At 38.3% G+C, this 11,899-nt stretch overlaps 2 protein-coding genes across 2 annotated transcripts; one reads left to right on the forward strand and one right to left on the reverse strand.

The window, feature by feature from the left end:
* Positions 1-472: 472 nt before the first annotated feature.
* Positions 473-8,464, forward strand: LOC131253405 (uncharacterized). Its single transcript, XM_058254375.1, has 6 exons — positions 473-590; positions 664-808; positions 1,807-1,964; positions 6,280-6,364; positions 6,457-6,550; positions 7,031-8,464. The coding sequence occupies exons 1-6, from the start codon at positions 505-507 to the stop codon at positions 8,068-8,070; spliced, it is 1,608 nt and encodes a 535-aa protein (XP_058110358.1). The 5' UTR covers positions 473-504; the 3' UTR covers positions 8,071-8,464.
* Positions 8,465-9,452: 988 nt separating this feature from the next.
* On the reverse strand, positions 9,453-10,401 carry LOC131254047 (non-classical arabinogalactan protein 30). Its single transcript, XM_058255087.1, has one exon. It carries the CDS (start codon positions 10,233-10,235, stop codon positions 9,540-9,542), a length of 696 nt encoding a protein of 231 aa, XP_058111070.1. The 5' UTR covers positions 10,236-10,401; the 3' UTR covers positions 9,453-9,539.
* Between the last annotated feature and the right edge of the window lie 1,498 nt (positions 10,402-11,899).

Raw genomic sequence — 11,899 nt, forward strand, 5'->3', positions numbered from 1 at the left:
ATCAGAGTGTAGGTAAGCGAAGCTTTAATACTCTGGGAGAGTGAGATAGTCAATGCACAGGCACAGAGAAATTACATGCATAACGTACAGATTCCCAAATTTAGATTGCTCAGAAACCGAAGATTATACTGATTTTATTGCTCTCATTGGATGATTTTTGCATATTTAATGGAAGGTCAAAATTGAAAATAGCTACATCAGAAATTCAGCAAGAAAATGTCACCCATTAATCACAGTAATTGTCTAAAAATCCATAAAAGGTCTCGTTAATAAATATCAAAACTAATTTTCAAAATTTGGACAGTTAAGATTCACTTAAAAGTTTTCCAAATGTTCAATTTCTGAATGCCTGCGTATCGACTACCATACTCTGCATAAGTATCAAATAACTCCCTGGGGTGGATAATTACACCCGGTGCGTAATGTAGAAACATCCCCCTTCAATTTTCAAATTTAAACGGCTCTCTCTCTCTCCCTCTCTCTCTCTCTCTCTCTCTCAGAGGCATGGCAACCAACGATCAGCTGTTGGTTTCCTTGGTTTCCGATATCAAATCCTACACAGGCAAAGACCCTCTTCTCCCTTGGCTCCAGTAAGCGAAACTCTCTCTCTCTCTCTCTCTCTCTCTATCTTCTCCTTTTCCTCATGTGTATGTGAAAAAACAGAGGCATTCGGAAGATGAAGGAATCACTTTCTCCTCATATTCTAAAGGAGAAGCTCCCTCGATTCCTGCAGAGATGTGCTCACACCTTCGAATCCGACAGGCGCTACCGCAACGACCTGCGATACCTTCGAGTCTGGATTCAACTGGTAATAGAAATAAACATAGGGAGACAAGTCAATTGTTTATTTATTTTTTTTCCATTCTCAATGATTTTTGCATCGTGGGTCTTTTTTCATTCTCGATTGGCTGGGCACTCCCACAACAAATTGCGATCCTGTCATGCTGGATTCAACTGGCAATGGAAGGAGAGGAAGGATTAAGAAATCCTCCACCATCAGTTTTACTATTTTCAATGATCTTTGTATCATGAGTCATTTTTTAATATTTTATTTCTCTGTTTCCTTAGTTGAATTCGGTCGGTACTTTTCATTTCTTCACATTTTTTGAAGGTTTTGCATTGCAGGTGTTGTGGGATCCTTCTTTTTCTTTTCTCTCTTTTCTTCTTCTGTTGATTTCAATTGGGTTTTTGTTTTTCACCTTTCTTTATGATTTTGACTTGTACGATTCCATTGGATTTTTGTTCTTATTGATGATTTTAAATGGTGGATTGTTTGACCATTCTCAATTAGGTTTTTGTTTTTCACCTTTCTTTATGATTTTGACTTGTGCAATTCAATTGGATTTTTGTTCTTATCGATGATTTTAAATGGTAGATTGTTTGACCATTCTCCTTATTCTTTTCAATCTTTTGTAAAGATTTTACATTGCAGCTGGTTAGAGATTTTCCTTTCTTTTTAATCTTCTAATTTTATGTAACTCATCAGGTTTTCTATTTCTTTCACCCTTCTTCTTTTTCTTTTTTTTTAAAGTGCTGGGGTATTTGGTTTTTGTTTTCTCTTTCTCTAATTTATTGGTGGAATTCAATTGGGTGTTTTCTTTTCACCTTCTTTGAAGAATTTTTATTGTTGGGGCATTGATTTTTCACTTCTGTTTTTGTGGTTGAATGCAATTCTCTTGTTTTATTTGTTTCGCTATAATGAAAGATTTTGCGGTACGATTTTTCTTCTCTTCTTTTCTCCTTTTCCCTTTTGTCTTTGTTGTTTGGCTGGAATCAATTGTTTTTAGCCTTCTTTCTTGGGTGCAGATGGATTTCGTGGATGATCCAAAAGTGCTTCTGAGAAGGATGGAAGAGAATCAGATCGGACCTAAACGGGCCATCTTTTACCAGGCATATGCTCTCTACTATGAGAAACTCAAGAAGTTCGAAGAAGCTGAGAAGATGTATCATTCGGGTGTACAAAAGTAAGCCTTGTTCATTACTTCTCAGAAAGATGTATCATTTGGGTGTAGAAAAGTAAGCCGCGTTCATTACTTCTCAGATTATTTCTTCTGTTTCTTTTCTATCTCCCCATTTGTAACTTCCCCTTCAGATATGCTTTTGAGGTTTGGCAGTTGAATGTTACCAAAAGGAAAGTGCTTTTTTGTACTATGTTTAGAAATATTATTTGCTGCTAGTTCAAAATTTCAGATGTAGGCATAGGTTTTGTGCTTTGATTTCTCTTAAGTTGATTTGTATTCTATGTGCCATGTTCTTTATAGAATCAAAGAGAACTTTCTTGAATACAATCGAAACCTCAACGTTTGCTTGATGCTGATCGATGTTTCAAACAAGTTCTTTGATTGATGTGGCTTTGCAGAATTGATGGTTACATGCTCATACCAATTCTGAGGCGTTTATGTAGCTTTGCAGAATCCCATTTATTTGATTGATTCAATGGGTTTGAGCAGTTAGGATTAAATGTCCAATCATGTATAGAGTCTTGTCCTAGATCTTGAGTAAGTTCTGTTGGGGTGATTGAGGAGCTTAGTGTGCGGAGTAGAATAGAGATTGTAGTTTCAGATGACCAGGATGTAAATATTGGTACAAGAGAATGTCTCATCCACGGGCCCAAATTGATACATATAATCCAAAATGCACCAATACAAATACATATGATAGTTCTAATAATCGGCAACTTGACTTGAAACTAAAAGTCGGCTTGCTGAGATTTGAGTTGAGCACTAGGAAACTTGCTCATGAGTGTGACTTGATCCTAAATTGCCAAGTCTTGCCTTACTGAATCGGTCGACTTGCTGTTGTCATGGTGATGTAAGTCGAATCACTCCCTTGGTCAACTGCTCATTTCTTGATAGAAGTTAAAAAGGACCAAGTGAGTTTTGAACTCATGACCTTGTCTAGGGCAACAAAAGGTCTATGACCATCCCAAGCCCATTTGTTTATCTTAGCTTTTTTTTTTTTTTTTTTTTTCTACGTTTCACCTAAATATAACTATTTTAAATATTCATTATATTTCAATTTAATCTTAAACACCAAGTCGAGTCAAGTAAACATCCAGCTGAGCATTTGAGTCAACCCAACCCATCTGGACATGGAGTTGAGTCGAGTTTCGCGTTTTTAAACAGTAGTATTTATTGGGCGTTTTTAAATGTGCATATTTGATATGCAAATGGTCTTCTCATGTAGCATGCTTGCAAATTGATACCATGTGCATACTGGGGGAGGCCCATGCTTTTTTATTTGTTATTTTTCATATTGCTAATCTAGAAAAATAATATATTTTTGGTCATAAACATTGAATTGGAAATGGCTTTAGTACATATGGGGTCCTTGTGCATGAAACTCAAAAACTCGCATTTGGAAGTCAATATCTTGAAACTTGTAACTTAGAGGTTTGATTCACACATATGTGAGATGTGCATGTGTACAATATCTGTTAGATGGTTCTGTCTAGGTAATTTCCAAAAAGAAAAGCCACTGCAATTGTAAAGGCCATTGCGCACGCGACCATCATCTCAAATTCTAAATTGAAGTCCAAGTCTTACATGATATTTTGAATCAACATTAGACCATCATTTTGAAGTCAATATCTTGAAACTTGTAACTTAGAGGTTTGATTCACGCATATGTGAGATGTGCATGTGTACAATATCTGTTAGATGGTTCTGTCTAGGTAATTTCCAAAAAGAAAAGCCACTGCAATTGAAAAGGCCATTGCGCACGCAACCATCATCTCAAATTCTAAATTGAAGTCCAAGTCTTACATGATATTTTGAATCAACATTAGTAAAATTAGCCCATGAGAAAATTAAAACTAGTTATCATTCTAACTGCTATCCTAATTGCTAGATATGGGAAAAACATGCCTAATTATAATTTGGAAGACCAACATTCAGATTTAGAAGACCAGCCCCCAAATTCAACATAAGAAAGTGGAACTTTAGATCAAACAACAACACAAAATGAAGAATATCCGGTGAAACAAGGTTTCTACAAGTTCTAGAAGAATCCAATGGATCTCCATTATTGGAAACATATTGGAGATCAACAACAAGTTCTTGATTTTGGGGAATATAGAAAAAAAACCCATTAAGGCTCAATTGGGAGCATGTAAATAGAAGTAAATGGGAAATGGAATTGGAGGTAAATGAATTGGGAGTAAATGGCTTACACAGTTGTGTTTGGATGGGAGTAAATGAAATGCATTAGAAATTTAAATATTCTGTTTGGATGGGAGTAAATGGGAGGAATTGGAATGCAGTGGAATTTTTCAATATATTCACAAGAACGTATATGATATTCCAAATCAGCTCTAATATCTCAAATCAGTGTACATATGTGATATTTAATAGAATGATTATAATAAGCCCATTGAAATATTTACTTTAGCCATAAAAGAGGAAATTTTGAGCCTCGGGTGGGCCAAAACCGTAAGGATCACAAACAAGCAACTTGCTAACATTTTTTAACCGTCCATGTAGATGGTCAACCTTTGGACGGTTTGGATCATTTTATTGGTGTGATTTTAGTGATGTAGCCGATAATTAGATTGTTTTGGAGTATCATTAGTGTGCCACATGTATGGTGGGCATGTATGTAGTGGCAAAAATGTTTACTCATGTAACTCTCCAAGGAGCTCGAAAAGGCATTTCAACCCCATTTACTTCCAAATCCTCTCTCATAGAGAGGATTTCATTTGCAAGCCCATTTACTCCCATTTCATTTTATTTCCTTGCATTTACTCATAGAGAGAATTTAATTTGCAAGCCCATTTACTCCCATTTCATATCATTTCCCTGCATTCACTTCCATCCAAACACACTTCAAATGTCATTTACCTCCATTTACTCCTATCCAAACAGCCCCGGGTCCAAATTTTAAAATAAACCAAACCAAACCACAATCACATTCATTCGACTAAGTTTTTTTCGAGCATACCTTCGTCGAGAGAGAGAGAGAGAGAGAGAGAGAGAGAGAGGTGATGTGAGAACGAATGAAATAATTAGGTTCTTTTGGTCTCGTGGTACAGAAATATGAATGGTTTTCTTGCCCCTAACCATGGATTTTGTTATCATTTGCCAAGTGTGACCTGGGGGATAGAAGTTACTTAATCATTGTCATTCATCTTTGCCAAATGCAAATGAGCATGCATTCGGCATGTTGCATGGTTTCTCATTTTCAAGGCTGCTTTGTTATGTCCACATGATCCATAAGTGAAGATAATGATAGCTTGTTGGGTCATATACAATCATATTTAAATGAGGTCTTGAAATAGATGGAAAATCAGAAGATGAAGATAATGATGTATCAAAGATGAGGAAGAAAATATGACAAGAATACCCTCTTTTAAGTAAATGATGAAAAAGCCCTCAAGGGCGTGGCTTATGAAGTGACTTAAAAATGATGTGTTGGCTCATGAACCTCAATAAGTGTATAGTTTTCTAGAAGAGTGAATGGTATTCCAAAGAAAATTTATCAAAGTGTGATGGATAATACACATGAATAAAACATACAGGTTGCAATGTGTGGCTAAAATTCTACTATTTACTAAGTCAGACCCCCCTTTAGATGATTTATAAAAACAATGGCTCTTTTTGGAGCTAAGGTCTATAAGATTTATTTAAGTTTAATCAATGGTCATGTTTGTTATCATTTTATACACAAGGGAACTTCCATTATTTAAGATAACAGGAAAAGTCAAGCCTTTTCCCAACGATTAATTGGGTCAACTTAATGAATTGTGCTCCTTCATTCCACTCCATTAAGGGCCATAACTTCAGTTAAACCATCAGTTTGGACTCTCATATATTGTTTGGATTCATGATGGAAGTCATGGCATAAGTTTGACACCGGCTGCCAAACAGACTCTCAATGAAATAAACTATGATATAGGTTGATTAAAATTAGTGTTCAAAGTATTGGTATTGCTACAAGTTTCGCTAGCTGGGGATACGGAAACAATATTGGTATCGCTGATAATATCATCGATAATCGGAAATGCAGGGAAACATGGGGAAAACTGTGGATTTTTTGCAATATGACCAATATTATCTATCCCGTGCGATAACCGATATGTATTTGTATACCAAGGATGCAGTATGTATACTGATATTTCGAACATTGGGTGGAAGAGAGGGTTTTTTGTTCAGCTATGAATTTGGATCACCCTGGAAAGTGGAACTACATCACTCAAGATGCCATCCAAATATGCCCTGAAAAATATATACCCATTGGTGTTGAATCTAGATTTAGTTTTAACTTGAATTTTTTTAATATCAGCCTTGCAGAACCTGTTGGGGAGTTACAGAAATCGTATGAGAAGTTCCTTCATCGTATGGAGCTGTACAAGAAGCGGAAAACTAAAGTACTGAATCCTTTATGCATTGGATATTTTTCTTTCCAAATTCCAAGTTTTCCAAGAGCTACTTTATCTAACCATTGACATATGCTCTACAGCAGCAGGAAGGGAGAGCTGTGAGAAGTGCTAAGAGCATTCCTCTCAGTGTTAGGGACACAAATATCATCGAGAACCAACATAATGTAGCTAAGGGTTTGTTCAACTTGCTATATCCAATTAGTAGTTTGAGTTTTAATAATTCTCTTTCAATTTAGATTTAGTGACAAAACCGCTGTTTGCAATTTGATGCTGTTTTTTAATGGTGGAGGTTCACTTCTCCATACACATGGCTGAAATGCACGGTAATGCCAGAATGTCCCAGTCGTGGGGCCAATTAGCTTACCATGCCAGAAAATTGCACCAACTGAATGGACCTAAATGTCTGATTGGTGGCCATCAAATGGACGGCTAAAATATAAATTGGTCCGTGATCCAAATTCAGTTGGCAAAATCAGATTGTATTGAGCAGTGTGGCTTTTGGGCTATGCTCCATCCATAGAAGGGCCCGCGATTTGAGCAGTTGGATTGCCTTACATGTATTCCACCTGGTAGGAAAATGGCAATGAATGTGGAGATTTGGAATTTGGTCTTCTGTTGAATGATTGTGTTCTATTATTTCTTTCTCCAAAGCAGAAAATCCCATGAAGGTTATGGAAAAGAGGCCGTCTTTAGCTGATGAAGGCCGGAAAAATTCTACGAACCATAGGAGTAAGACAATGGAAAAATCCACCTCTTCTTACCCTCCTGCTCAACATCAAAAGAACATCGGCATGGAACTGGATAAACCAACCTCATTTTGTGGCGACGACACAGTCGTGGTGAAGTTTGTGGGGTCCGCAATCGTGGGGAAGGCCGAAGCTGAAGAAGCCTGCCATCATGGTCTCGTGGACCCCACAATCAATATGAAAGAGGCCATGAATGCTATAAACAGCATGTTTCGGGAGCCTTTAGAGCCTGAGCCGAACGATAGAAGAAGAAGATCACAGAGAAATCAGCCCGATGTGAATCAGCCTGCGAGTAGCGGGTTTGAGGTGTTTGTCGATGAAAGCAGTGACAATGGGGCCAGGTTGACTGATCAGAAAACCAACGGTCGTGAATTGCCTAATGCTGCAAAGGGTGCTTCCCATTTCATGTCTAGAACTGAAGTACAGAAGCCTCACCAAGAAATGCTCGAAATATATTGTGATGATGGCAGCGATGAGAGTGATAGTTTGGCATGCAATAAAGGTCCTGTGTTATCTGTTCGTCCATCGAATGTTTGCAATGATCAATATAAACTGAGGGATGATACAGTCGTCTGCCGATTCGTGGGGTCCACTGTCTTTGGTGAGCCCGAGGTGGAAAACGCTTGCCACCACGGCTTAGTGGACCCCACAATCAACATGAAGGAGGCTATGGATGACATAAACAGCATGTTTGGGAAGCCACTGGATTTTGTCAGGGCCAATAGATCAAAGAAGCAAGGCACATTATCAGTTAAGAAGCAAGATAGTAATACTGGGTTCTCCATATTCACTGATGATGATTTGGGACAGCAGCAACAGCAGAAAAAAACAACATCCTACCCATCCAAAGTTGTAGGCAGGGAATGTGATCTGTTCGAGCCAACATTGTTTACGAAGGAGGCCATGGATGAGATAAATGAAATGTTTGGTAAGCCATTGGATTTCTAGCAAGGGCCAAGCTTAGTTCAAGAACTTAAAATTACATGATTTGATTACTAAAGAGTGATACAAGATTCCTCCATTTACAGCAGTTGTATTTTTATCGCATGCTCTCCAATGGTTGAGATGTATTCTAGATTCCGTCAACTCGATCACCACACTTAAATGTGTTACTAATGTTGTGGGAATCAAACCGGAGATTGGAAGGTGTGGCCATTGAAGCAGATGGTAGATCTTAGCTCCTATTGCCGATGCGATCAAGGTGAACATACATTTGCTTATATTTCTTTCCTTGTTACTCCATGTTTTAGTTAGTAAGCATTTCGTTGTACCAATTATCATGATATTTCATGATTAATCAGTCTGATTTGGTGTGAAAAATATCATGAAATTTCATGATATTTGGTGCAACCAAAAGCACCCTTATTAAAAAAAAGAAAAAAAAAGCAGCCTTATTCAAAATTTTGTTAGCATTTCAAGTAAAAGAGCGGATTGACATATTTGTATTGTTTTCATGAGTTTATGAAAATTAAGGCTTGGATTCATCCTTGTAGTGTTAGTGTTAAGCTTGAAGGAAATGGGTTAACTCTAAAGAGGAATTATATGTTTACATGGGCTGCCTGTCCGCATTGTAGACAAGGCTCGTTAATTCTGATAAGTGGGGCCCACGGTTTTGTAATCCAGACCATTGATCCATTTGAGTGGTAACATTGATGGAGAATGCTCTAAATTCTACCAGATTGGAAGATCCCAACAATCAATGTTAGGACTTCTTTTGGTTGAATGTGGACTGTTGTATTACTCTTCTTCGTCATCTTTCTTTAGGCCACAAATTGAAAGGTGAGATACAGCCGACCAGCAGATTGGGTCGCACTTGTCAGAGTTGATGGTCCATGTACATGGTGCGCAGATGGGCCGCCCATTTCTATAATTCCTCTAACTAGAGCTAGTTTATGTAATCAAGGGGATTGTGGGTTGACAGAATATGCAATGGTCGTTCCAAATTGCTACCTGCATTTTTTGTTTGAGACAGCACCAAGGTTCTGCTAGGGCCCACCTTTTAGTTATCAAGATCGTTCATCTCATGGGCCATGCCAAAACTTCCCAATATCACTAATCCATGAAAAACAATATTCATCTAATCACACCATTAATTCTAACCCATAAAACTCATGATGTAAAAAAAAAAAAAAAAACTGCAATGAATTGATTAAAGTGACTCAAAAAAGGGTTCAAAGAAATCAGAACAACACAAAAAAATAGCAAACCATACATTCACAGCAGAGACGACTGACAGACTGATTTATTCAAAAAAGTGAGTCAAAAAAGAGTTCAAAGAAATCAGAACAACACAAAAAAATAGTAAACCATACATTCACAACAGAGATGACTGACGGACTGATTTATTCAAACAAGACACAACAAATAGTCAGAACATAGTAAACGCAATCTGGCTGAGCTTCAAGCATCTATGATCATTAGTGGGACACGGGAACGCAGTAACTGGGACGGAAAGCCAACGGCCCAGCTCCGTAGATCACCGCCTCATAATTCTCCCCTGATAACGTCTTGTGATCGTATCGAAGCGGGGCACCATCGAGCCCGTAATTGATGTTGGACACAAGATTGCACTTGGGATTGGGGGAGGACACTAAATGTACGGTGCACGATTGAAGGGGGTGGTCCAGGTAGTAATTCTGAACTTTGTAGCCTTGGAGCTGGCCGTAGAAGTAACCGTTCTGATCGGCGGTGAACACCTTGTAGAAGCTCACTCGGCCCTTGTAGTCCTTGCATACAACACTGACTTTAGCGGACGGGATCGGCTGGGCGTCCGTCAATGACCATGATCCAATGTGATTGCAGCTCTGGCAGTAGACCATGCCTTCCACCACTGGCTCAACCACCTTGCCCACTTCATGTGTGGCTTGTGTGGTTTCAAAAGGAATGATGGCTAACACCAACAAGAGGAATGTGGAGAGAAAAAAGAGATTTTGGGTTGTCATGTTTTGATGTAGAAGAGATTTGAATTGGGATTTGATTGAATAGAAGAGATGGATGAAATGGAGGGAGTCTTTGAGACTACTTATATAATGTATTTTGAATTTTTTTTGGGGGTGTTTGGTCAGCACGATTGTGTTTGGATGGACGTGGGGGCCAATACTGAGAGGAATCATAAGGGGTTATTTGATACTCTGGTGGTGTATGATGCTTGATACACAGGTGCTCATTAATTTGTATACACGGCATGCATCAACTCAAACTAAACTGACTAAATTGTGGAGCACGCTGCTGATGAATCACGGTCCCAAAATCAGATGGGTGGGACAATCCTAACCTCTGATTTGTGGACACTTGTTTTTTGAAGTATGACCATTGGATTTTTTCATTTTTAACCGTTCAATAAATGTCCAGTAATCCAATAGTCAGATGATCAAATAATCTTAACTTTTGGTTTTATCATACATCTAAGGTGGGGCGTATAAATTGGACAGTTTGAGTTAGTTGTATGCCACATAAACAACTTCTAAGTAATTTCCAAGTGCATGCGTATCATCCATCACACCTGGCAGAGTGTTAGAGTTATTCTCTTCATTTGGTACGATTGGGGCCTTTTTTCAGTGATCGGTACCATTGGTTGGTGGGGTCTCAACGTGGAAGGTTAATGGTCCGAAGATCTCTATCATATGAAAATCCTAGCCTTTTCAATTTGTTGCTGCAAATGAACTGTCAAGAAGAGAAATAAAACAACGGTCCAAATTCAACTAGAGAAAGGGTAACAATGGGTGGCTAGGATCTTCTGATCAGCGACGTCTCAGGGCATGGTCGATGAATAGTGAGTTTCAATTAAAGGGTTAGGATTGCTTCAGGCAGTGGAACATCCACGTGGAGGCCCATCAGATCAAAATCTGGATCGCTGAATCGTGGGCCCCACTTGTACAAAGAAAGAGTAGCATTGTTCACGTTCATGTCTACATGAAGACCACTTGCTATTTTTATTTATTTCTTTTATTTATTTATCTTTTAATGAGAAGTCTCGACTCGAGAGTCCAACCGGTTGGACTAGAAGTTATGGTCCAAAAGCGGATAACTTCCAACCTTTCATGTGTATACGGCATCCAAACCGTCCAAAGGTTGGCCCCATCATGAAGATCACCTTTTGTAAAACTCAGCAGCAACCACTCGTTGAGTGAACTGCACTTATATTTGTCTATTTATCAATGGCTGAAAATACTTTTATATGGTGTGTTCCATTTATTGAGTAGATAGGGCTGAATTGTGTATCATATGATCTTCATCGTGGGGCCAACCTATTGGAAGGGTTGGATTTTACGTGACTAAAAGGTGGCGTCTACAGTGGTCATTCTCTCTTTCTCTCTCTTTTTATTTTTTATTTTTTTTTAATACGAAAATAATAAATACGGCAGTTTAGGGTGGGGATCTTAGCTCATCACCGCCATTTAAAAGCGGCATACTCTTTAAGGAAATCAAGACCGTCCAAGTCTCTGGTTCAGTCATTGATCCCATAATGCAATGGTAGTCAGTAACCATCTGATTTTTCTCGACGAATTTGGGCCTCTCAGCCATCCAGTTGAGTGCCACTTATGAATGGTTAAGATTGATTAATCAGTAATTTTCAAGTGCTCCAGCCACAATATGATCAGGATTTGGAATCAGTGAAACAGAGTTTACCACCATTTAGAAAATTGTTTTGACCCATTCACACCATCCAGTTGAGTGCCACTTATGAATGATTAAGATTGAATAATCAGTAATTTTCAAGTGCTCCAGCCACAATGAGATCAGGATTTGGAATCAGTGAAACAGAGTTTACCACCAT

The sequence above is a fragment of the Magnolia sinica genome, chromosome 8, assembly GCF_029962835.1.
Source record: "Magnolia sinica isolate HGM2019 chromosome 8, MsV1, whole genome shotgun sequence".
Taxonomy (NCBI): Eukaryota; Viridiplantae; Streptophyta; class Magnoliopsida; order Magnoliales; family Magnoliaceae; genus Magnolia; species Magnolia sinica.